This window comes from Dendrobates tinctorius, unplaced genomic scaffold (genome assembly GCF_039654945.1).
Source record: "Dendrobates tinctorius isolate UK_male_01 unplaced genomic scaffold, ASM3965494v1 ptg000102l, whole genome shotgun sequence".
In the NCBI taxonomy this organism is placed as follows: Eukaryota; Metazoa; Chordata; class Amphibia; order Anura; family Dendrobatidae; genus Dendrobates; species Dendrobates tinctorius.
The window spans coordinates 39,736,343-39,763,962 of NW_027361770.1; the positions used below are offsets into that span (position 1 = coordinate 39,736,343).

The window sequence follows — 27,620 nt, forward strand, 5'->3', positions numbered from 1 at the left end:
AGGGATAATAAGCTTCTTGAATATGGTTGAGCACCTCAAGGGGTGCAGTTTTAAAATGGTATTTTAAATACTTTTACGTATTTTCTATCACATTCAACTTTGTGGGTGGAGGTACATTCAAATTGGCCCCTAATAAAAATTGGTTTTGTAAATTTTGTTGGGCAAATGGAGAACTTGACGATAAACGTCTACCTTCCCAATAAAAAAAAAAATATGTTGCAAAAATGATGCTGATTTCTAGTAGACATGTGGGAATTGTAATTTAGTAACCATTTCGTGCGACATATCACTCCAGCTTAAGGGCATAAAAATTAGGAGCTTGAAAACTGCTAAATATTTGCCAAAATTTCAATATTTTCACAGATAAAACGCACAAAATTTTGACCTGAATTTACCACTAACAAAGTACAATGTATTACCAAAAACAATCACTGGGATGTGTTGGAAGTGTTCCAGAATTAATACCACAAAGGGACACTGGTCAGAATTATAAGATTTGGCCTGGTAAGGAAGGGTGATGAGAATAGGCTCGGGGTGAAGGAGTTAAGGATGGTGGGTCCTGGGCTACTGTCCAGTTCCCGACCCCACTGCAGACTGTGAGCTTCCTATCAATAATGAAGAACCATGCGGTCCATGATGGGAGTCGGATACCTGGCTCAGGGTCCCACCCTGGAATCCACTGGCTTCTCGGTGAGTCAGTCCGAGCCAGCCCACAGCAAATCCCAATAAAAACTTCTTTAAAACAATAATAAAAAAAAAAGCCGATTGGTCTGTAGATTTATAGTTACTCGCTCTCAGAGAAACAAAGATTAGAAAGACCAGACATAACTTTTATGCTGAATTTTTTTTAATGATCTACAAATTCTATCATTTTGTATGAAAAATAAAATAGAAAAAAACTGCATGTTACACATAAAACATGCATGCATACATTACATACGTGACCTCGTACACTAATGAGCGGCAGCTAATGTAAACAATCAAAACTTGGTTAAGTGATGACAAATCCTCAACTGTTAAGCGCAGCAAAACAAGCCAACGACAGACAATAAAAGGCTTTTACAATACGTTGGTGGCGTTCACAGATGTCCTTTTTGTCGAAATTAGGCTGAATTCACACTATAGTCTTCGGTTCGCTGTGTGTGCTGAAAGATCCAAAGGCTCCTAGTCACCCAAGAGCAAAAAAAGTGTCCTTCCAGCTTCTAAATGGTTTCATAGCTTTCTTCACTTGTCTATGGGTAACATTTGTCCAGCGGTATAGGTGAAAATGTATCCGGTGAAGGTATAGAAGCTTGTTTTGCAATATACCTCGGAGGGAAAATGAGGGCGGAAGAGGGAATTTTGCTTTTTCTTCCAGAAATTCTGCTGATGATACACTGGAACCATGCTGTACTACACCTTCGGAACATGGACTACAATACATCAATACATAGAAGCAATGAAGGGAGGAAAGCTTGCAAACTTTACAGTCAAACATTACAATCACACTGATGTTAAAGGGAATCTGTCACTAGATTTTTGCTAACCCATCTGAGCGCTGCATGATGTAGGGACAGAGACCCTGATCCAAACAATATATTACTTACTGGTCTGCTTATTGGTAATCCCTGTTGTATCTACTGCAGATCTAGCAGTTCTCTGAATACAGAGCTCTGTATAACCTCACACACCACTGATTGCCAGCTCTCTGTGTACACTGTGCATAGGCAGAAAGCTGCTAATCAGTGGTGCAGACAGTGTTATACAGAGTTCATGAATATGAAGTACTACATTGCTGTAAGTTTACTAGTACACCAGTGGGGGGAGAAATAAAAAGAATCACTTTTTTTCAGCATGAAATTATCAAAACTAAAGCAAGCAGCCCAGTGAGTGACACATTGCTGGAATCAAATCTCTTCCCCTACATTATGCTTCTCTCAGATTAATTGCCAAAAACCTGATCACAGATTCCGTTTAAAGCTCAATCCTATTCAGGTGAATAAAACGGAACTTTAAAACCAGTAGCGACCCATGAGAGGTGCAGTGTCTGGAAATATTTGGAACATATAATGGAATATTCAGGAATGTTTACACCAGAAGTGAATTCTACACATCTCTTTAGGCTCGTAAGAGAAAATTATTTCACAGAACTACAAAAGATATTGACAATGCATACTCACGTGTAACAGAGGAACAATAGCATCCACATTTATAAATTATAAAACATGAAAGTTTGGTAAAATTGGCATGTTCATTGCCTGGTCTAGAATGCAAATGGTTAACAGCATCAATATTAAGCGATATCTGGTATTAATGGAAAATCAAAATTTGCCCTCAGTAACTTTCGCCCCTTCTTCCCTTTGATACTCCTTGAAGGCCCAGGAAAAAGATGGGCGCCGCGGTATGCCGGTCACTCATGGTGATGGTTGGAATATTTTTCTTCCTAACACTGCATAGTTTTTGTCTTGTTGGTCCATCAGTCCTACACTTTATACGATGGAGAATCTCACTTCTAAACACGTAGACCACATGGAATGTTCTGGAGAATCAGAACTGTACAGTAGCAGATAGATAACCAAATAATTAAAGGAGTGGTCTACAGTCTGGAGAGTGGACCCCAAAAGCTGTAAAATACCTAAAAACAGGTACTCCCCTCCGGGGGCCAGTAACAGCAATCCGCCACCTCCTCCGGTCACGTCCCATCAACTGTACACATCCAAGCTGTGTAACCAATCACTGAGCCCACCATCTATCGCGACACCGCCGCAGAGGTGGTGTGAGCTACCAACGCAAGGTCAGCGCCCACTCTCTACCATGGCTTCGGTCTCTATCTTGGTTGCAGCGGTGGAAAGTTGGCGCTGAACCTAGGAAGGGCAAGTATGTGTTGTGGTTTACAGCGTGTGGGGTCCATCTTTTCTGAAAGTGGACAACCCCTTTAAGGCAACTGGTGGACTACATACCAAGAAAGATTGGGGAATTCCATACCACACCAAGAAAAAAAACAAATATGCATCAAATACATCTCGGTGCGCTGACCATGACGCACTGATGATACAGCATAACCGCCATCCTTCCCTTTTTTGATAAGGTTCCCATGATGGCAGCATCTATGCTAATCCAACAGATATTTGACAACTGCATGGTTTTAGATGGATAAGTGCTTTAAAGGTTGTCCACCTTATTTTTACTTAAATGAGTATTTTGGGCTAAAAATAATTTTTTGCAACTGGGAATAAACCCCCCCCACCCCAAAAAAAAAAACAACACACATTAGCACGATTTGGCTTTTCCAGGCTTTTTTCCCCAGCACATATGGTCATAAATCAGCCAAGGTAAGTACGAAGACAAAGTACAGACTCCCCATCAGCTCACTGACTGAATCTCAGTTAAGCCATTCTGTAGCAGTGCAACAGAGACGCAAATAAGGCAAACTGCACACAAAAATGGCCCTTGATAGGCGGACAGTCACTTTAGATTACTTTTAGTTCTCTACTGCTGACCTCGTATGTACTTCATTCCTTTGGTTTGCATAAATGAAAATTCACAACGGCACATGAAATGTTTATCTGGCATATGTGGTTAAAGCACCACTCCAGATTTGTTTTGTTTTTTTCCCTTTCTACTGCAACGCTGGAATGGTGCTTCTAATCTAAGGTCCATCATCCTAGCCTTGCACTTAACCCCGCCACAGTCTTTACCTTCCATCGGCACCGCTCCCACCGGTCTCCAAGCAGTTTATGACCTGCCGGATTGCTCCAGTGTTTGCTGGGTGAGTCGGAGGTCAGTCTTCAATGCAAGTCTATGAGCACCTCATTCTCGCTCTCCTTGACTTGCAATGAGAGCTTGTGACGTTACTTCTGACTTCAGCCAGTTAGAAGATGGGGGTCACAAGCTTTCTCTGATTGAGGCTGATAAATATAAGGCCGGGGTCACACAAGATAGAATCCAATGCGATATGCTAATGACACTTGGCTCAAACTCTGCTGTGAGCGAGATCCTAGTGTCATTTACTGTGAACCGATCCTCTGAGTGCAGTCCGATGTTTTGCAAGCACCCATTGACTGGAATGTGTGCATGCCATGTGAGATACGCTGCCAATCGCTGCATGCTGTGTTTTACTCATATCGAATAGGTATGAGAAAAAAATTTGCAGATCTGCTCTGCCTCATTCAATAATATTGGTCACATTTTCTCGAATTGCACACCACCGTATTATACTCCAGGGTGAACAATCCCCAACACTGGGGTCAGGGACCTTCAATTAGAAGCACCACTCCAGCGCTGGGGAGAAGAGGAAAAAAAAAAAAAAATAACACCCCACAATGTAACAGCGCCACACTGCATTAACACAAGCAACACCTCAAATTTACCACATGTGTCCTGCAAAGATTTTAATGGGAATATGTCACCAGGTTTATGCTTCCCAGTCTGAGGGCAGCATAGAATGAGGGGCAGAGACCCCAGTTCCAGCAGTGTGTCACCTACAGGGCTTCTTGCGGTGTCATAATAGAATCACTTTTAATCCGCTTCAGCTCTGCTAGTACTCGCAGTGATGATATCTAACCATACCCACAACAGTGATTGGCAGTTTTCTGCCTATGCACAATGTAGGCAGAAAATAGTCACAGTGGGATGCGATGCTAGCCAGAGAACATGATTTTCAAAGACTACATAGCGCAGGTTCATCATTGAAAGGACTAGCAAGGATGCAGCCGATAAACCCTGTTTTATTAAAATTATAGCAAGCAGCTCAGTGTTACACAGCATTCAGAAATCTGTGTCACGGTCTATGATTCAGGGACTGGCTCAGAATGTACCGACCCAATCACAACAGCCTCATAGGCATATAAGTGGCTGCCAAGTTTGGGTCGGAAGGCTTGTGGCCAGTCAGTAAATTGTGGTATAGCGGTACAGCGACACAGGTGTTTGAATATGGCCTTACAATAAGGGTCTTTGTCCCTACCTAATGCTACTCTTAGATAAGATTTTACTGCCTAATGACATTTTCTTTAATACCAACCACCCGCATAGATGTGTTCGAGTAGCCGGAAAGCTTAGTCTAGTGTGTAAAAGAAAATATCAAAATTTGTAGGGGTGCACTATGCAGGACATTATGGAGACAAGAATTGTGGGGGGCTTGTCATATCTAAAAAAATAAAAAAAAAAGTTATTTGGCTTCAGCATCTGCCTTTTGAAAAGGAAACACAGGAAGAACACTAACATCTATAAATAAGAACTACCAGAGAAATAATATACATTAAAATATGGAAAAAAAAAAAGTTTGGCACAAGTGTCCTTTGTTTTAAGGCAGCTCAAAGTCTCACTGCACCACTGCTGACATCACTAAGTGCTGTTGGTTTCGTACAACTAGTGTAAAATATACACGCTGGCTGCAGAAAAATAAAGTAACCTTAAATAAACTGAAATCCATAAGTTAGTCTACAGCATGAGGACAATAGGACCTAGGTAACCTAATGTTATAGGTTCACTGCGAAGGCATTCCTATGTTCTAGCAAAGAAATAGCCAACAGAATTAGAAATCCTAACATAATTCCTGCATTCTGCAGCAGAAAATAGCCCCAGCGACTGCAGCCGTGATCACTCGCATCATTGTGCAACATCTCTGGCACCTAAAAAGAAAATGGAAAATAGACGATCAGTTTGTGCGGAAAGCTGTGTCCTCTGTGCAGGTAGGTGGGTGATCATGTGCGATTTGTAGACTTGAGGTCACGTGAAAATAGTTTCACCTAACTACTCAGCAGAAGCGACTTAAAGGGAATCTGTCACCCCATTTTTGCCCCATAACGGGGGGCCGCCACCATAAGGGGCTTATCTACAGCATTCTGTAATGCTGTAGATAAGCCCCCCGATATAACCTGAAAGATAAGAAAAACGAGTTCGATTATACTCACCGGAGGGGTCCGGTCCGATGGGTGTCGCGGTCCAGTCTGACGCCTCCCATCTTCTAGCAATGACTTCTTCCTCCTTACTTCTGCCACGGCTCCTGCGCAGGCGTATTATATCTACCCTGTTGAGGGCAGAGCAGAGTACTGCAGTGCACAGACGTCGGGAAAGTCAGAGCGGTCCGGCACCTGCGCACTGCAGTACTTTACTCTGCCCTCAACAGGGCAAAGTACGCCTGCACAGGAGCTGCGGCAGGAGGAGGACGTCATTGCTAGAAGATGGAAGGCACCGGACCGCGACACCCATCGGACCGGACCCCGGTGAGTATAATCTAACTCGTTTTTATCATCTTTCAGGTTATATCAGGAGCTTATCTACAGCAATACAGAATGCTGCAGATAAGCCCCTGATGGAGGTGGCCGCATCTCATAGGGCAAAAATGAGGTGACAGATTCCCTTTAAGAGAAGCCGGACAGGACAAACCACAGCCAGGTCCTGTTTGTCACAAACAACTGTACATAGCGCACAAGTGATGTCACTGCTAAACTCAGTACATTTTATGCCGGGGCGGGATTCATTCATTTTTTAAAATAATGCTCTCTCATTTAGAGTCCAGGTAAGCTTGGTCTTGTCAGATGCCACTAGGCTCGGACTGGCCACAGGGAAACAGGAGAATCCTCTGGTAGACCGCAGTGAAATGTGCCAATGAGTAATGGCATTACCCTTTTCTGCAAATTGTGAATCAAGTGTGTCATTTAATCATTCATTAAACAAGCTAGCTAAAATTAATATGACATAGAAGCAAAAGTTAATTTGTACACTAGGTTCAGGTTAATCAATGTTATTGGAGGGCTTTTGCCAAACCAGTCCGACACTGAATGCAGCATAAATGCAGACACAGATACGGTGTTTATTTCACTCTCCTTGCTACTTACCATGTCAACAAAAGCGACATACATGAATAACCCCGCTGTAAGAGCAAAGATCCACACTGAAACATTTCCGGCATAGTGGCATATAAGAATGCCAGTGATCATGCCCAGGTACGCCATCATGGCAGACAGCACGTTGTACATCACTGCCTGCCTCACAGTCATACCAGCATTCAACAGGATTGCAAAATCACCTAGGAGAAGGGAGAAAAAAAACTATTTGAGCCAACAAAAAGTCAATTCATAACATAATCTTAAATCTGAATTCCAAACATTCTCCCAACACAAGAAAAACATGTTGTGAAATTGAAACATAATTACCGTATACATTACAGAGGTGAACAAGCAGGAGTCTTAAGGGGGTTTTACACTAAGCGATATCGCTAGCAATATCGCTAAAACGTCACTGGTTTTGTGACGTTATAGCGATATTGCTAGCGATATCGCTATGTGTGATACTTACCAGCGACCGGCTCCCCCGCTGCTCATCGCTGATCGCGCGAGAACGTCCAGCTCCATTTCTCGTCGGGCGCTTCCTGCTGAGACTTCCTGCAGTGACGTCCAGCGACGCGTGGAGGCGGGCGGGAGGACGCAGGATCGCTGTGTGTGAAAGGTGAGTATCGTGCGCTGCATCGCTGCTGCATCGCTGTGAGATCTTTCTGTATGAAAGCTCACTAGCGATCATTTAGCGATGCACCAGCGATCCTGACCGGGTCGGATCGCTGGTTGGATCGCTGGTGCATCGCTAAATGTAAAAGGGCCTTTACTGGGAAGGTTTGCATTGGTATTCCTGATCTGTAAATCTATAGAAGATAAGCCAGGCTGGAGATCATGTAACAGTAATTTTATCTAACCCTATTGTAAGAAGAAAGAAATTCAGCTGACAATGCACTGCCCCCTAAAAAGAGAAGCTCGCTCACTGAAAAAGCAGGCCGATGTGGAGAGGCAGACATGCTGTAGAGCAGGAGCTGCAGGTTAGGCCGGAGTCACACTAGCGAGAAAAAAAAAATAATCGTATAGCACTTGGACCAAATGTTAATCTAAGTTGCAGCTCCCATCATCCATTTTTTCTCACCCGTATTATATGTGCGAGAGAAATCGCAGCATGCTTGCACTGTATTACGCCCGAGACTCGCCAATGCAAGTCTATGGGGGCGAGAAAAAAACAGATTACACACGGACCATGCGTGTGACATGCAAGAATTAGGCACCGGTGTCCTATAGAAAAGCCGACAATTCAGTGAGCTATGCTGTAAAATCACACTGACAGGTTAAAATAGAATACATAGAATACATGTATACACATAGTATAGGTATGAATAATAATAATAATAATAATAATAATAATAAAAATAATAATTGTATATATATTTTTTTTTCATAGAGATACAGATAGCAGAATTGGTTAAAATTGCTATTTAGAATGGGGTGGTCTCGCTCTTCAGAATGCCCAAGATGTCATACAGTAGATGCAGACTTTATACATATGGTATGGGAATGTCCACTTATTCTGTCTTTTTGGTACGAGATAACCTAGCTGTTGACCTCTCTTGTACATACTCCCGTCCCTTTGAATCCATTAGTGTGCTGGAGGAAGAGGTGTGGGGACACCATGTTAAAATCTTTCTGAGAGAGACACTTTTCTTAGCGAGGAAAATATTAGCCTTACGCTGGATGGGTAATGCGCATCCATCTCTCAGGGCCTGGATTGAGTTAGTAAACTCAATTATACCTATATAATATAATGCCAATATGCTAAATAACTTTTTTTCAACAGTATTTACACAAGAAAATCCCATGACGGATAACATGATCAGGGATAAAAATTCTCCATTAAATGTCACCTGCTTAACCCAGCAGGAAGTACGGCGGCGTCTACAAATCACTAAAATTGACAAATCCCCGGGCCCGGATGGGATACACCCCCGAGTACTGCAGGAATTAAGCACAGTCATAGATAGACCACTATTTTTAATCTTTAAAGATTCCATAATAACAGGGTCTGTACCACAGGACTGGCGTATAGCAAATGTGGTGCCAATATTCAAAAAGGGGACAAAAACTGAACTTGGAAATTATAGGCCAGTAAGTTTAACCTCAACTGTGGGTAAAATCCTGGAGGGTTTTCTAAGAGATACTATACTGGAGTATCTGGAGAAGAATAACCTTATGACCCAATATCAACATGGGTTTACAAGAGACCGTTCCTGTCAGACTAATCTGATAAGCTTTTATGAAGAGGTAAGTTCCGGACTGGACCAAGGGAATGCAGTGGACATGGTGTACATGGACTTTTCAAAAGCTTTTGATAAGGTGCCACACAAAAGGTTGATACATAAAATGAGAACAATGGGGATAGGGGAAAATATGTGTAGGTGGGTTAAGAGCTGGCTCAGGAATAGGAAACAAAGGGTGGTTATTAATGGAGCACACTCGGACAGGGTCACGGTTAGCAGTGGGGTACCACAGGGGTCAGTTTTGGGCCCGCTTCTTTTTAACATATTTATTAATGACCTTGTAGGGGGCATAGAGAGTAGAATTTCAATATTTGCAGATGACACTAAACTCTGCAGGGTAATTAATACAGAGGAGGACAATTTTATATTACAGGAGGATTTATGTAAACTAGAAGCTTGGGCTGATAAATGGCAAATGAGCTTTAATGGGGATAAATGTAAGGTCATGCACTTGGGTAGAACGAACAAGTTGTATAATTATGTGCTTAATTGTAAAACACTGGGCAAAACAGTCACTGAAAAAGACCTGGGTGTATGGGTGGACGACAAACTCACATTTAGTGGCCAGAGTCAAGCAGCTGCTGCAAAGGCAAATAAAATAATGGGATGCATTAAAAGAGGCATAGATGCTCATGAGGAGAACATAATTTTACCTCTATATAAGTCACTAGTGCGACCACACTTAGAATACTGTGTACAGTTCTGGTCTCCGGTGTATAAGAAAGACATAGCTGAACTGGAGCGGGTGCAGAGAAGAGCGACCAAGGTTATTAGGGAACTAGGGGGTCTGCAATACCAAGACAGGTTATTACACTTGGGGTTATTTAGTTTGGAGAATCGAAGGCTTAGGGGTGATCTTATTACAATGTATAAATATATGTGGGGACAATACAAAGACCTTTCTAATGATCTTTTTACTCTTAGACCTGTGACTGGGACAAGGGGGCATCCTCTACGTCTGGAGGAAAGAAGGATTAAGCATACTCACAGACGCAGATTCTTTACTGTAAGAGCAGTGAGACTATGGAACTCTCTGCCATATGATGTTGTAATGAGTGATTCACTACTAAAATTTAAGAAGGGACTGGATGCCTTTCTTGAAAAGTATAATATTACAGGGTATATACACTAGTCTCCTTAATATTGCGTTGATCCAGGGAGCTAGTCTGATTGCCGTATGTGGAGTTGGGAAGGAATTTTTTTCCCCAATGTGAAGCTTACTGTTGCCACATGGGATTTTTTTGCCTTCCTCTGGATCAACATGTTAGGGCAAGTTAGGATAGGATATGGGTTGAACTAGATGGACTTAAAGTCTCCCTTCAACCTTAATAACTATGTTACTATGTTACCTTATGAGCGAACATTATACCAGAATAGAGGCTGCTTAGGGAAATTTAATAAAATTTGGGATATATGGAACTCATGGCACCTCACTATATCATCACGCAGTTAATGACCTAGCTCCAATATGACAGAGATAGTGGTAAAGTATACATTGGCTCACAATACGCAGCAGCATAAATATATGGAAATTGTTTTTTTGGCAGCAAGGTTGTTTTAGTGTTTCATTTTAAGAATAGGATAGGTACATTAGATGTACTGTATACACTTACTGTTTTCCATAACTATTAACCATTATGATGAGTGAGTATATGCGGATTTGGCCATATGCAAAACGTATATGTGCTCCTTTATTTCTTTTTGTTTAACCCCTTCACTCCCGGAGCTTTTTTCGATTTTTCGTTTTTCGCTCCCCTTCTTTCCAGAGCCTTAACTTTTTTATTATTCTGTCAATATGGCCATGTGAGGGCTTAATTTTTGCGGGACTAGTTGTACTTTTGAACAACATCATTGGTTTTACCATGTCGTGTACTCGAAAACGGGAAAAAAAATTCCAAGTGCGGTGAAATTGCAAAAAAAAAGTGGAATCCCACACTTGTTTTTTGCTTGGCTTTTTTGCTAGATTCACTAGATGCTAAATCTGACCTCCAAAGTTTGATTAAAAAAAATTTAAAAAAATTTGACAATTTTCCGAGACCCGTAGCGTCTCCATTTCTCGTGACCTGGGGTTGAGAAAGGGCTTATTTTTTGCGTGCCGGGCTGACGTTTTTAATGATACCACTTTTGTGCAAATACGTTCTTTTGATCGCCTGTTATTGCATTTTAATGCAATGTCGCGGCGACCAAAAAAAACGTAATTCTGGCTTTTTGAATTTTTTTTCTCACTACGCCGTTTAGCGATCAGGTTAATGCTTTTTTTTATTGATAGATCGGGCGATTATGAATGCGGTGATACCTAATATGTGTTTGTGGGATTTTTTTTATTGTTTTATTTTGATTGGGGCGAAACGGGGGTGATTTGAACATTTAGGTTTTTCTCATTTTTTTTTTATTTTTAAACATTTTTTTTTTTTTTTTTTTTTTTTACACTTTTGGCATGCTTCAATAGCTTCCATAAGAGGCTAGAAGCATGCACAACCTGATCGGCTCTGCAACATATGGGCGATGAGCAGATCGCCCATATGTAGCAGATTTACTGCTGTGCTTTGAGCGCCGGCCTGGAACAACCATAGAGGTCTCTATGAGACCTGTGGTTGTCCAGGCAACGCGTCGCCGACCCCTGATCACGTGACGGGGGTCGGCGATGAGCTCACTTCCGGCCCTGCGGCTGGAAGTGCTATTTAAATGCCCGCTGTCTGATTTGACAGCGGGATTTAACTAGTTAATAGGTGCGGGCGGACAGCGATTCTGCTCACGCCTATTGCGAGCACATGTCAGCTGTTCATAACAGCTGACATGTCGAGGCTTTAAGGTGGGCTCACCGCCAGAGCCCACCTCAAAGCAGGGGACCCTTACCGATGACGTACTAATCAGTCATAGGTAAGGAAGGGGTTAATAAACGAATTTAAAAAAAAAAATAAAATAGGTTAAAATTCAATTGCTGGCATCTGTAAAATCATTGCAGAACCTTGACATCTTACAGATGTGCCTTTTCTGGGGTGGCTGGAGGCAGATGTTTTTAGCCGGGTGGGGCCAAAAACAATGTTCCCTCTCTTGGATATTAGTATCTGCCCTCAGTCACTGGCTTGCACTCTCTGGCGGAGAAAATTGGGCGGGAGCCCCTGCCAGTTTTTTCCGTGAATTAATCCTTTAATTTAACACCTACAGCTCCAAAATTTTACACACACACACACACACACACACACACACACACACACCTCTAACATTATTAGTCAGGGACATATAAAAAAAAATTACAGATATGCAGTGGTTTACTGTATGTAAACCATGTCTCATATCCTGTCGGGTTCTGCAATGATTTTACAGATGCAGATAATTGATTATTAACCTATTCTGCTATATCTCTATGAAATATATATAAATATATATCTGTATCTAAAAATCTCACCGTACGGATGCCATATGGATGTCACACGGATGCTTAGATGCGAGAAAAATTGCATCCTCGCATTGCACATGGATTACATACGGATCAATGTTCATTAAACATTTGTGCAATTCTTGTCCGTGAAAAACAGACCGAATTTTTATACGTTATGTGTGACTCTGGCCTTAATCAGAGATTCTGGTGTGGGAAAAGATTCAGGAGACATTGTATTTTCAGCACTTGAAACAATGGCTTGTTTTGGGCTTAGAAGTCCTGAAGGAAGGACAGCCGGTGACTAACTGCCCTCCCCCATACAGAGATAATGAGCAATGACGGAGCTCGATCGGTTACTGGATCCTTAAACCCAGACAGTGCAAGGATTTAAGTAAAATAAAATATGGGTATATGTTTATAACTGCTCAAAAATCATCTGCTCCCCCTCCTGCTGCTCTCTGCCACTTAAACCCCGCCCCCCTGTGGCTGACCAGGCATATGTGATGGAGAAAAAAAAAAAAAAAAAAAAAAAAAACAACCCAACAACAACAGTAATAATAAATATATATTTTTTTTTTTTTAAATAGCAAAGGGCTAGTAACCGCAACTTGGATAGACAGTGCCATTTTTATGTACTAGTTTTTGTTTTCTACTTATTTTCAACATCGAGGTCATAAGAACATTTGGGGAAGAGAGGGAGGGGGTATTTCAATATTTAATGTACTTTTATCTAATTTTCCTTGTAACTGGGGCTGGTATACTAGCCACAGTTACAGAGGAAATGCAGCCTTATGCCTAGGTCATCTGTATCCCAGCAGCTCCTGCTCTCTCCCCATACACAGTGATTACAAGACGTTGCGTGTGGAGGAATAGCAGTCAGCACTTCCTATTACTAAATAAACAGCGCTACAACAATAAAAAAGGTAAACATGGTAACATTCGATTTCATGGACAGCCGGACTTCCCCTTCCATAGATAGACGATCTGAAGGATGCTGCAGCAAAGGTCAGGATTAGTGATGAGCGAACATTCTCAGATAAGGTGTTACCCGGGTATGCTAGGGCGCTAACTGACTGTCCTTGGCATGTCCGAATAATATGTTCGAGTACCTGTGGCTACATGTCTCGTGGCTGTTAGCTGCAACACATGCAGGGATTACCGGTTTCTCAGGGAATCCCTGCAAGTGTTCCGACCTTCGAAAAGCAGCGACTTGAACATACCGTACTTCTCTAGCCCTAAAATAATTAGACCACATTTGAGATAATCTATGAAGTACTGGATGTTATAAAGTGAATTTTTGGTGAAAACTGCCCCCCTCCCACGCACACACTTACTGCATAGTGTATTGCATATTTTTTATTTATACTTTTTTTGTGTTCTAAAGATGCGTTCCAATAAATATATTTTATGTTCTATTTAAATAGCTTGATTATTGTATCACAATGGTGACTAAAAGCCTGATGTTCCGTTTTTACTACAGTAAATTTACCACTTAAACATGAGCCATGTATTAGGGAGTGAGTCGGGAGTCTGAGTCAGGGAAATTGAGGAGTCAGAGTTGGAGCTTTGGCTTACTGACTCCACAGCCCTGCTTGAAAATGTAAATTATATAGAAGTTTTATTTTAGTTTTACCTAACTCATGAGGTAATTCATGGCAAAAAACTGCAACAGACGTGCTCAATCCACTGGACAACCCTTCAGTGAACGCTGCACCTGTGGGATGAAGACACTTGTTACAATTGTGTAGTAATGGAAAATAAAAAGCAAACCATCATATCCACGTACGACGTTAGGTTATAAAGTGCATTTTCTAAGTCATAACACGGAAATATTAAACACCACTAATATTGGTCAGAAGCAAAAAAAATTTAAACCCCTTTTACCTCCAAAAAGGCGTATTTTCAAAGCTTAGTTGCTGAAGAAATTGAACTATTCAGTTAATCTCAGCTTTATCGTAACCAAGGATTAGGATAATTAAAAATATTGAACTTGCCAGTTATCACGTCTGTCACATGTTCTTTCTCAGTGTGAACCTACTTTCATGGGTGAAGGGCACAGGGTGCCAGTGTAGAATCTGCTAATCTTGGCGTTCTCTGGCAAATGCAAGTCGCCCTGCAACACCCACTTGTGGACGTCGGGCCCTTATATCACCTTCATGGAGTCCATTTCAGATAGTTTGAGGAGAGACATGGATGTTAGTGGCCTGTTGGAGGTCATTTTGCAAGGCTCTGGCACTGCTCCTCCTTGCACAGAGGAGGTAGCGGGTCCTGCTGCTGGGTTGTTGCCCTCGTACAGCCTTCTCCATGTCTCTTGGTATCTGCTCCATGCTCTGGACACTGATGACAGACACAGCTACCCTTCTTGCCACAGCTCGCATTGATGTGCGATCCTGGATGAGCTGCACTACCTGAGCAACTTTGGTGGGTTGTAGACATCACCTCATGCTACTGTACAGTACCTCTAGGGGTAAGAATGACAAAATGCAAACGTGACCAAAACAACAGCCAAAAAGGCAGAGAACAAACAAATGGTCTGTGGTCACCACCTGTAGAACCATTCCTTTTACAGGGGTTGTCTTGCTTATTGCCCATCATTTCTACCTGTTGTCTGTTTCCTTTGTATAACAGCAGGAGAAATTGATTCCCAATCGGTCTTGCTTCATAACTGGACAGGTTGATTTCACAGAAGTTTGACTGAAATGCAGTTACAATGTGATTTTTAAGTGTTCCCTTTATTTTTTTGTGCAATGTATAGAGGAAAATTATGCAGTTTTTCAAAGTAAGGCATCTTATCCCCAAAATAACCAGAAAAAGAAAAAAAAAGTGCTAAAGATTTTCTGCTGAACTTACCAATTGCTACGCCATGACTGAAGTTGTGCAGTCCATCACCCATGATCACCATCCAAGCCAAAGTGGCAATTCCAGCATCCTTCAGCTCCTCCCGAGAGTACCGCTGTGAATGACTGTGTGGGTGGTGGTTTTGATGGTGGTGGTGATGTAAGATATGGTGGTAGTCATGGTGGTGATGAATCAGGTCGTCAGACTGGCCTAGCGTGTCATGAAAGTGGGAATGACATTTGTTTTCACATCCTCTGGACACATATTCTTGATAACTAGTTTCATCATGGGAATGAGCAATCATTACTTCTTCCTCCTCTTCATGTGCATCAGGGTGTCCAGACTGGAAGGGATTCCCATCTTGTGCTTCAGCCTCTGCATAGGTTTCATGATCTAGGTTTATGGATGAAAGGAAAAAAAAAAAACTTTAGATATATTAAAAAAGTATTTCCATTTTAAATTAAATCAGCCTTCCTGCATCAGTAAGTAATATCCCCATATAATAAAGATAGGGTCCGAACGCTAGAACCTCCATCGATCCAGAGTATGAAAAGGCGGCTGATTATTCCCTCCAAGTTTTCCCGGCTACCAATGTCAGCGTGGCTCGATAGGAAAGCATAGGACAAGCAAATGTTGCTACCCAACTGGTATAAACAGTGATGAGGATACAACTCCGAGCCAGCGCAGCAGCCTCTTCATCAGAATTTGTTAGGGGTCTCATAGCTTGAAATCCACCCGAACATAACATGATAGCATATACATATCGTAGCCATATGCCATCACTTACTGACAAGGAAATACCTCTTTAAAGCCAGGATACACTTGTCCTAGACCAAAACCTATTTTGTTTTCATAGTGACATGAAACCTAGATACATATTTAAAATGTAGGCTCATCAACCAACACCTTTTTTAATCAAACCAGAATACCATGTAGTATGAACAGTTTCTTTAAAAGGTTCTCCCATGAAGAATATATTACAGGACAAGTGATGCACGTCTGATTATTGCTGGCCTCCACAATCCTGAGAGTAGGGGCCACTACCCCTTGTTCCTCCTTACTGCAGTCAGAATGATCACACATCCGCTCTACCACTCTTCTCAAGTGTATAGGACAGATCGCTGCACAAAGCTCAGGCATCACAGGCAGTCCCATGGACACTAGATGAAAGCGAGCAGCAGTGGTAATGTGCATTCAATACAGACCACAGTGAGGTGACACAGGGGATCGGACCCCCATTCTTGTGACTGGTAAAGTTCTAGGGCTGCAGTCATTAGGCATTCATCACCCTGTGGAATAATACAAAGAAAAAAAATGCAAAAAATATTTCAAAAGAAATTATATATATATATATATATATATATATATATATATATATATATATATATATATATATATATATACACACACACATACACACACACACACACACACAAACACACACACACACACATATATACTCGTTTATAAGCCGACCCCCCTAATTTTGCCACAAAAGACTGGGTAAACTTATTGGCTCGTGTATATTTGATGCTCCATAGATTATGCCCCATATGCTGCTCCATAGATTATGCCCCCACTTGCTGCACCATAAAATGCTCCACAGATTATGCCCCCCATATGCTGCCCCCATAAGATGCTCCATAGATTATGCCCCCATAAAATTCTCCATAGATCATGCCCCCATAAGATGCCCCTGAAAATTTAAAAAAAAAATAAAAAAAAAAATAAGACATAATCACCTCTCCATCGCTGGGGGGCCCGGAGCTCGTGTCCTGAGTAGGCGGGGACAGGTGCCGGTGTCGCCACTGGCTCAGGCCCCCGGCACCTGTGATATTCACCTGTCCCCGCTCCATCGCTGCGCCCGCTCTGGCTCTTCCAAGTCTTCTGTCAGAGACTGTTCAGGCAGAGGGTGCAGCACGCACTAAGGCTGGTTTCACATTGGCGTTTGGAGGTGCAGCGGATGCTCGCCGTGAAGCTCTGCCCCCTGCCGCACCTCCTCCGGTGAGCTCCGCCTATGGGCGCATGCCGCTGCATGCGGCCTGCGTACCCTATTTTTAGCATTGGGTACGCAGGCCGTGTGCAGGTATGCTTTTGCCGCCACATGCGTCCTTTTGACGGTGCGCCGTGCGCACCAAAATGCAACAAGTTGCGTTTAGCGCAGGTCGCCGCACCGTCAAAACGACGCATGCGGTGGCAAAAGCATACCTGCACACGGCCTGCGTACCCAATGCTAAAGATAGGGTACGCAGGCCGCATGCAGCGGCATGCGCCCATAAGCGGAGCTGACCGGAGGAGGCGGAGCTTCACGGCGAGCATCCGCCCGCCTCCAAACGCAAATGTGAAACCAGCCTAACTGCGTCACCGCACCTTCTGACCTGAACATCACAGCCAGAGGATGCGAAGGACAGAGCAGCGTGCAGCAATGTACCGGGGACAGGTGAATATTTCATATACTTACCCCGCCCTGGCGCGGTCTCTGCAGCCCCGCTTCTCCTGGTCTCAGGCTCCTTCCTTCAGGGGTCATGTGGTACCGGTCACTAAAGTCATGAACATGTGCATATTCATGACTTTAATGAGCGGTACCACGTGACCGCTGAAGGAAGGAGCCTGAGACCGGGAGAAGCGGGGGGGCTGCAGAGACGTGCCAGGGGGTAAGTATGATCTGATACCCCTGCCGACCCCCTGGCGTATATGACTCGTGTATAAGCCAAGAGGAAGACTTTCAGCCCCAAAAAATAGGCTGAAAATCTCAGCTTATACGCGAGTATATACGGTACCTAGTTATCTTTCACAATGTAACATGAACACTAAGAAAATGCATCATGTATGCAGAGCTACACAAATATATATACAGGTATATGTTCGTGAACTAATACTTTTGAGTCAACACCCTTTTATATACATGAAACACAAATTTCAACACCAAGAAGGAAGTTGAAAAATTATGGAAATCACAGGACTGACATATTAATGATATGCAAATTATTTTAAAAAACGGAAATGTAGTTTTCAAAGCAGTGTATTCAGAGTAGAAAAAGATCCACACACACAAATACGCACACTTACATATGCCTTGGCATGCCATCAATGAGGTTACTTGTGGTTGTCTGAAGAAAGATCCTAAACTTTAACCCCTTAACGACCAGAGGTATTTTTGGTTTTGCATTTTCTTTTTTTCCCCTCCCCTTCTTCCCAGAGCCATCACTGTTTTATTTTTTGGTCAAAATGGCCATGTGAGGGTTTGATTTTTGCAAGACGAGTTGTACTTTTAAACACCACCATTGGTACTGGAAAACGGGGAAAAAATTCCAAGTGCGGTGAAATTGCAAAAAAAGTGCAGTCCCACAGTTGTTTTTTGTTGTTTTGTTTTTTATACCATGTTCACCAAATGCTAAAACTGACTTGCCATTATGATTCTCCAGGTCATTGCGAGTTCATAGACACCAAACATGTCTAGTTTCTTTTTTAAGTGGTGAAAACAATTCCAAAGTTTATTAAAAAAAAAAAAAAAAAAAAAAAATTGTGCCATTTTCTGGTACCCATAGAGTCTCCATTTTTCGTGATCTCGGGTTGGGTGAGGGCTTGTTTTTGGCACGCTGAGCTGAGGTTTTAATGATACCATTTTGGTAAAGATACGGTCTTTTGATCGCTTGTTATTGCATTTTAATGCAATGTTGCGGCTGATTGATAGATCGAGCCATCCTGAACGCAGTGATACCAAATATGTGTATGTTTGATTTTATTTATTGTTTTATTTTGAATGGGGCAATTTGAACTTTTATAATTTTTTTTTTTTTTTTTTTACTTTTGGCATTCTTCAATAGTCTCATACAGGCGATGATCAGCAAGTAGCACAATTGCTCACTTGCTATGAGCACCAACCACCGGGCGGCACTCATAGCAATCCGGCAGTGACAACCATAGAGGTGTCTGCTGGAGACCTCTGCTTGTCATGCCAACCATCAGTGACCCGCGATCACATGATGAGGCCACCAATGGGCGGGATTTTCAGCGCGCTTGCCGGAAGCGCGTGTTAAATGCCGCTGTCAGAGATTGACAGCGGCATTTAACTAGTAAACAGCCGCAGGTGGATCACGATTCCACCCAACAGCTGTTAGAGACATGTCAGCTGTTCAAAACAGCTGACATGTGCTGGAAAAGATGTGGGCTCAGCGACAGAGCCCACATCAAAAAGAAGGAGTCCGACATCAGTGAACTATTACGCCCAATGTCGGAAATGGGTTAATGCACTTGGCCAGACAAAAATCAGCAAAATCCACTCCTGGCAGCTGTTTGCAATTGTTGACCAATGATGCCACATATCTGCTTGATGGAAAACAAGACAAAAAGGACAACAAAGACTGGAATGAAGGTCTACCATCTTCAGCAACGAGTCCCGCTTTTGTCTGGGACTCAGATTGGTCTGGAAACTATGCGGGAACACCATTAGAGAGGACTTCACAAGGGAACGTGAAAGTATCCAAGGAGTTATTCAACACAACTCAAGGCCACATGTTGCTTGTACTACTGTGAGGAGTCTGTGTGGTCTAAAATGTGCTACCATGACTGGACTACACTTCCATTGAGCACATATGGGACATCGTTGGTTGGCAATTGCAAAGGAAGCTGCCAGAAGAGTATTTTTATGAAATGCGATCAGCGTGCATGAATTTCTGCACGTGGTACTCATACTTTATACTGAATAATGTGAACAGCATATCACTTACATATCTCTCGATCCTGTCATTTTCATAACTCCATGACTTTTCTTTCTTGGTGTTGCAATTTCAATGTTGCTTAGAGTATGTTAAACAGAGTAGGTGTTTTGGGAGAAAATCCATTCAATGGAAACTAGAAAACTACTTATTCCAGGAATTTCAATAACAAAAACAACGCAAACGTACAGTACTGTGGACATGCTGATACAGATCATGGTCAATTCAGGACACTCATCCTAAGGTTCAGCTTTCCAATAATGTCAATAGAAAACACCTAAATCACATGATCATCAGCCATGAAGTTTTACTGATTTTTCTCCGGGGCAGTTTCTCTTTCCATAAAGCAAAATTAAAAATTTTAGTTTTAAAGGTCCTGTATACCAATCCTCATTTTCTACATTTATTTGCTGCAAGCTTATTAAAGCAGAACCCCTTTGAAATTATTTGCGTTTGCAGTTACTCCATTGTAGCTCATGTGCAGGTTACACGTACAGTAACTAAGACAAGCGACACTTACGGGAACCAGCTTCAGATGCCTCTTTTTCCTCGATATGTGAATGGTTCGACAGCTGCTTCTTAATTTCTACTTCCTCCTCCGGTTCATTTTTTTTCTGATTCTTGAAGGACAAGAAGTAAATTTAAGGTACATTACACAAGAGAAAGATAGATTACTGATTTCTCTGTCTCCCCGTCACTGGCCTCCATGAATTATACTAGCAGCACAGAATTCAGAGACAACTAGATAACCTTCAATGATCAGCCTTCTTCAGTGTGGATCCATATAAAGGAACACATTATTGATACTGGCTCCTTGGATTAAAGGCACAAGTTTTGTGACAACAGCGATCTCACCAGCGAGATCGCTGTGTGTGACAGCGATCAGCCCAGCCCCCCTACCGGTATCGCTGATCGCTCTGGGAAATCTCTGGACATCTCTTTCGTCACTGATCTCCCGCTGGCCAGCACGCATCGCTGTGTGTGACAGGCAGGAGACCAGCGATCAAATAATAAAAAAATATATATATAACTATTCTCACCTTCCGACGTCCTGCGCAGCATTCCCGCCTCTCTCCACGCTCCGGTCCCAGTAATCCTTTGCAAGAATGACCGCGAGACTTCGCGATCCCGTGAGAACAGACGTCATCGCGGTAATTCTCGCAAAGGATTACTGGGACCGGAGCGTGGAGAGAGGCGGGAATGCTGCACGGGACGTCGGAAGGTGAGAATAACAATATTTTTTATTTTAATTCTATTTTTGACATGAATCAGCGCTGAACACAGCGATGCCGCACGCGCGGCGTCGCTGTGCTAATCGCTGGTGAAGCTGTCTGTTTGACAGCTCACCAGCGATCACATAGCGACTTACCAGCGATCCTGACACGTTGATATCGTTGTCGGGATCGCTGGTAAGTCGCTTAGTGTGACGGGGCCTTAAGTCTCATCTTAATCTATATACAGTTGTGTGAAAAAGTGTTTGCCCCCTTCCTGATTTCCTATTCTTTTTGATGTTTGGTGATCTGAAACATTTCAGTGTGACAAACAAAGTAAAGATAACACAAGTAAACACAAAATGCAGTTTTTAAATAAAGGTCTTTATTATTAAGGGAAAAAGAAATCCAAACCTACAGTGCCCTGTGTGAAAAAGTGATTGCCCCCTAAACCTAATAACTGATGGGCCACCCTTACCAGCAGCAACTGTAATCAAGCGTTTGCAGACATGCAACAGAATAGGAACTCGGGAAGGGGGCAAACACTTCTTCACACAACTGTATTACCTGTAGGCTTAACACAGAATTCATCTTTACTCCTACAAGATTCTGCCACTCTGATTTCCAATAGTGTCTTCGATTCCCAAATTACCACTTTCTCTATGCCCTTTTTGTTTAGGGGCACCTCTAGGCTCCATACTCCAACCCTTCACTTATGACCAGCTCTAAAAATCTTAAATTTTCAATAGGCACAAGACCAAATATCTGACTTGTTTGCATCATACTTTATCTGCATCATTCAAGGTTTTTCATCCTTTATTATTACATATATAAACTAAGCCAGTGGACCATATGCTTCTTACTACTCATACATAGAATAAAATATTGGAATAAGGCTAGTTTCACATTTGCGCTTTTGAGCGCAGCGACGGCCTGCGCACGGCAGCCACTAAGCCCCGCCCCCTGCCGCGCCTCCGCCGGTAGCTCCGCCTACCGGCGCATGACGCTGCATGTGTCCAGCATCCCCCATCTTTATCACTGGGGCGCAGGCCGTGCGCATTATGCGTTTGGCGGCGCATGCGTCCTTTTCACGGTGCGCTGAGCGCAACCAAACTGCAGCAGGTTGCGTTTGGCGCTGGTCAGCGCACCGTGAAAAGGACGTATGTGCCGCCAAACGCATACTGCGCACGGCCTGCGCCCCCAGTGATAAAGATAGGGGACGCAGGACGCATGCAGCGTCATGTGCCGGTAGGCGGAGCTACCGGCGGAGGCGTGGCAGGGGGCAGGGCTTAGCGGTGGCCGTGCGCAGGCCGTCGCTGCGCTCAAAAGCGCAAATGTGATACTAGCCTAATATGTTAAGACCTATTAATTGAAAAGAACTTTGTTCGTGGGACAACCCCTATAAGTTTGTTTCCATATGAAAAAGTTTGTTATATTTGATAAGAAAAAGCTTCCTCAATTGTAGACTTTTTTTTTTCTTTTAAATAAATATCAAGTTGGCCCACGACTTTGTCCAAGCTTTTAATTTTGACCCTCTATAAGTTTGACATCCCTGCCCTGAAAAATCACTGTCCTGGAGCAGATAGGGGAAAGATTGGACCTGCCCACCCCAGATTCTGAAGAGGAGAGAAGAGACCTTCTCAGCCCCTGCAAGGAGACCCTCATCCATATTCCTCCCCCAGCAATCACACCGCTTGTAGCAATGGAGAGCAGAACAGTCCCAGATACCTCATAATCACTGAAGATCAGGGAGCCATCCTTGCTAGTTCCCCTCCCCCAGTCACCGCACACTGGGGAAATGCAGAAGCTTGGCAGCTGACCCCAGCAAACACTTTCAGAAGAGGATATCAACCAGTGCACAGCACTTTTTAAAAAAAAAAAAAAAAGATAGATAACTTTAGACTATAAAGGGAACTAGCATGTTAGCCTCTGTTTTCTGGCATAAAAGTGTCTTCAAATCAGAAAAATAAAATAGTTTTGTGTGAAGTCACACCGACTCAACTGTATGTATAAATTCCCGCGACGATAGCGCCGGCAGACATTTGTACCTTCTGTTTCTTGTCTTTATATTGTTTGATCAATGTGATCAGATGCTCCACAAGGAACATAAAATAGAGACCTCCCAGGGCAGTCAGACCCTTCAGCGTTGCATCCAAGTGAGAATTGGCTTGGGTTTCATCTTCATGAGTCTTATTCACCAATCCACCATGACTGTGGTAATGTCCTGACTGAGACTGGAGGAAAGAATAAAATAAAAGAAGAAAAGTTAATATCCCACATATAACATCTGTTCTAGTAGCTTTCTTTGACCATCATAGCTTTACAGCATTGCTTATACCTCGGCGCCAAATGTTGTGAGTTTTAAGTGCGTTTTACTCTGGTTTTCTGGAGTAAACACTGATAAACTGGGGTATAGTCTGTTGAATATTTGGCAGGGGTTCTAATGAGTAGGTTCTATTTTTGTATAAACTTTGAAGTTTACTATAAGAAAATATGCAAATTGCATATGGCGATACCATGCAATTCTTATACTCAATACTATTCTAGGCATTGTCTGACCATGGAAACCCGGCCAAAGCCTCACGTCAGCCGATCCTACTGCTTTCAGATATCTGAGGCTCCCATGCAGCGGCAGATTCCTATGCTAGAGAGCACGACTGATGGGGACTTATTCCAGCACTGTTCGTCCTGTTCTCACCAAAGACCATACGTATCGCCAATAGGGACTTTCTTTTTAAATGATGCCATTGATTTCAATATGTCATAAATATGACCGTAATCCCTGAACTGAAGAGGTATTGATGCTAGCCCAACCAGTGTGGACCTTCATTACTCCTGGCAGTGCGCTGGTTCTCTGAAGACCCCAGCTAAAATAATTTCAATTTAGACTGATGATGATTTTTTCCCCTCCTATAGAAACCTTGGGCAACAGATGCTGTGTGTGTCATGATGCGGGTTTGACTCGCACACGTGGGGTTAATGTCTGGAACCAGTGCTGATGACTGGCATTTCTGGGGTTAAAGGTTGTGATCCTGATGCAGGCTTACCTGCACACCTGGGGCTATGATTGTGGCCTCTCCCTGGTTCTGGGGGAAGCTTCTTATAGCCTCAGGACGCTCCCATCCCCGTCAGTTATACTTTCGCCCTTGGCATTGTGTGGTGACCCCTGAGTGTGTTTGTGCTGTGTTCTGGTTACTTGATTCTCTGTGTATGACTCGGTCTGTTCTCTGGATATTGCTTTGGATTCTGCCTGGTACCTTATATGTCTGTTTGGTTTTGACTTCTGCTTGGCCCTGACTATCCGTTCTGTCTCATCCCTGGTACTTTACTGATATCTCTGTGTATGACCTCCGTTTTGCCTGACTGAGTATTTATGTATAGTGTCCTGCCATCTCTGAAAGCAGGATGCTAAGCCCCACCCCCTTGCAGTCACATGACCGTAGGTCCTGTGACTGCTTGCTAAAAACTTCAGCGTCCACAGGTCCTGTGTATCTGTACTTTCCGGCTGTACCTGACACCGGGCCCCCCTACAGTGCGGGTGAGTCCTTGCTCAGCGGAGGCTGCATGCCGGCGCTGACAGGATCCTGACAGTGTGGCTATAAAGTGACTCTAAATCAGGAAATCCTCTGGACGAACACTGCAGATGACGTGTGGACAGCCCTTTACTTCTCTGGTATAATGCATGTATAGCAACACTACGGCTATGTTCACACACAGGGTTTTCTTTTCGCAGCAAAAACCTGCTCTTTTGGCAGTAAAAATGCTGGGTTCAAAAACACAGATTGTGTGGTTTTTATTATTTTGAGTGTGGATTACATGCAATTTTTCTATAGTACATGTTTATTATAGTTAGATTTAAGAAAAAAAAAAAAACGCAATAAATACATGTTACTGTGGGTTTTTTGCATGCTCAATGCTTTTTAACAGGTAAAAAAAATTGCAAAAGTACTTTAAGGTTAAGTGCCCACGTTGCAGAAATGCTGCAGAATTGTCCGCAGCATTTCCGCAACTCCTCGCCATGAGTAAAACGCATGCGGAATTCGCATGCGTTTTTTCGCAAAACACAAGCAGTTTGCAAGCGTTTTTAGTTTGCAGAATGCTACTGCTTTTCCAAGCATCACTTGGAAAAGTGATTGAAAGGTTGGTCACACCAGACCCTGGGTACCATCCGCACATGAAACACTTACTTCACGCATGGTGGGCATAATCATATGCGTAAAGTGAGCATTTTAATGCTATCCAATGGTGGCGGAATTGCCGCGATTCCGCAAAATTAATGGACATGCTGCGGATTTTACCGCTATGCGATTCCACAGCGGAAAAATCCGCAGCATGGGCACAGCAATTGCAGATTGTATTGAAAATCAATGTGATGCGTTTTGTTAGCTTTTTTTAAGCGTTTCCGCAGCGGCAAAAACGCTTAGAAAACGCAACGTGGGCACACAGCCTTAATCTGCAGGATGTCAATTTTTTTTTAAAGAACAATACAGTTCTCAAATTCAGTCAGAAATCAAAATAGTATGCATGAGATTTCTGAAATCTCAGCTGTTGCTGGTACTGTAAAACGCAGCAAAACTGCTGCATAAACACCGAGTATGAACATAGCTCAAGTTTTCCAGTAACAACGGATTATTTAATGCCATAATTATTAGATTTTTAACGTCATTTTAGAGTAGAAATGGAAGTGCTACGTAGCGTAACTAGTCAGTGGAAATAATCCTGATTTTGACCACAAATTGAATTTGACACAGAGGATAATCATATGAAACGGAAAATCCATGTAAGGGGAGGAAAAATAGAAGGGAAAAAACCCCTGGGCAGCTATGTAAAATCAGAGGCTTAAAGAATCACTTACATGTGGAAGGAGGTGTAAGAAAGCGTCTCCGCTCAGTGTGCCAACTGCCAGTGCCACCAGGAAACTTAACAGAAACTTGAAGAAAACCTTGTTCATAAGAGGAACCAAGATGATTCCCAGTAAAGACAGCACACTAATAATAGTGACAGCTATAAAGCCGCCAATCCAAGCTGGGGAATAAAAAAAAAAAGTAGTGTTATACATTCAGAAACCTTAGCAGCAACTAACATCTCAAAGCAGTTCTGTCAGTCTGTGTAGTACTCCCAATGTCAGATGGTGACCATCATGGCCACCATCTATATTGATGTGGAGATGAGATTTGGTGGTATTTAAGGTTGGAGAAGAAAAAAAAAAAAAGGCTGCAGTAGTCTTAACACTTGTTCCGATATGCTGTCCCCAAAGACATAACGCAAAATCTGTTTCCAACTTTTTCGGAAGGCACTATTCTGAGCCAAAGTGACTATGCCCTGGTACACAATGTGAGATCCACATAGATATGGTTGGCTAAGTGGATTGAGGAACGCCATCGGTCCGCACAAAGCCCTGACCTCAAATACAACCCTTTAAAACAATTTAAAAAGGGAACTGTGAAGCAGATCTTGTCGTTCATCATCAGTGTGACTACACAAATGCTCTTTAGGCCGAATAGCCATTTCCACAGACACTTCAAAATCTTGAGAAAAGTCCTTTCAGAAGAATGCATGTAGTTATAGAGGTAAGAGTACCAGGTGTGGAAAAAACATGGCACAGGCCACGTTCATACCTTCAGTATTTGGTCAGCATGTGCAAGCCAAAACCAGGAGTGGATCAAAGGAAAAGTGTAATAGAAACCCGTCACCACTTCTGTATTTATCTTACGCATACTGAGGTAAAATACTGACCAAATACTGAACATGTGCATGTGTCATAACAATGCTTTAACAATAGAAGTGTTAATAGTTAATTTTTTTTTTTTTATCAATTTACAAAATGCAAAATGATTGAACAAAAGGGAAATCTAAATTGCATCAATATTTGTTGTGACCACCGCTTGTCTTCAAACTGCATCAATTCTTCTAGGTACACATGCACACGGCAGGGAATTTGCTAGATTTGAATCATGGGTATTAGTAACCAATTATACCAGATAGGTGATAATGATCATCAGTTACATAAGTAGGATGGAAACAGTCATTTACTGAAAGGGAAACATTTGTGTAGGAGGGTTAAAACTGGGTAAGGAACACCCAAACTCTGCTACAAAGGTGAGGCTGTGGAAGACAGTTTCACGTCACAGAGCATACACAAGAATCAGCAACAAGACACAAGGCAGTTATACTGCATCACTAAGGTCATTCCCATGAAAATATTTCCAAGCAGATTGGGGTTTTAAGTTGCGCTGTTCAAGATCTTGTGGAGACGCACCAAGAAATAGGCAACTGTGAGAACTGAAAAGTGGGCAGCCAAGGAAGCATGGGCCCCGATTCAAAGCAATTATGCCAGAATTATGGCATAAACAGTCATAAAAGTCGCAAAATGTTTGCGAATCGCTGAGTAGCATGAATACTTTGCGACTTCTTGAGTT

The 27,620-nt window shown here is 42.6% G+C and overlaps 1 protein-coding gene across 2 annotated transcripts in view; it reads right to left on the reverse strand.

The window, feature by feature from the left end:
• Positions 1–825: 825 nt before the first annotated feature.
• The window catches only part of SLC39A6 (solute carrier family 39 member 6), a 36,335-nt gene continuing 9,540 nt past the window's right edge, over positions 826–27,620 (reverse strand). For both annotated transcript variants that reach the window (XM_073587851.1, XM_073587852.1), the window contains exons 3-9: positions 26,057–26,226; positions 23,250–23,435; positions 20,511–20,610; positions 15,285–15,665; positions 14,068–14,148; positions 6,819–7,009; positions 826–5,609 (exon numbers count right to left, since the gene is read on the reverse strand). In XM_073587851.1, the coding sequence (XP_073443952.1) occupies positions 5,457–5,609; positions 6,819–7,009; positions 14,068–14,148; positions 15,285–15,665; positions 20,511–20,610; positions 23,250–23,435; positions 26,057–26,226 (1,262 nt within the window). In that variant the 3' untranslated portion in view covers positions 826–5,456. The remainder of the gene's footprint in view (positions 5,610–6,818; positions 7,010–14,067; positions 14,149–15,284; positions 15,666–20,510; positions 20,611–23,249; positions 23,436–26,056; positions 26,227–27,620) is intronic.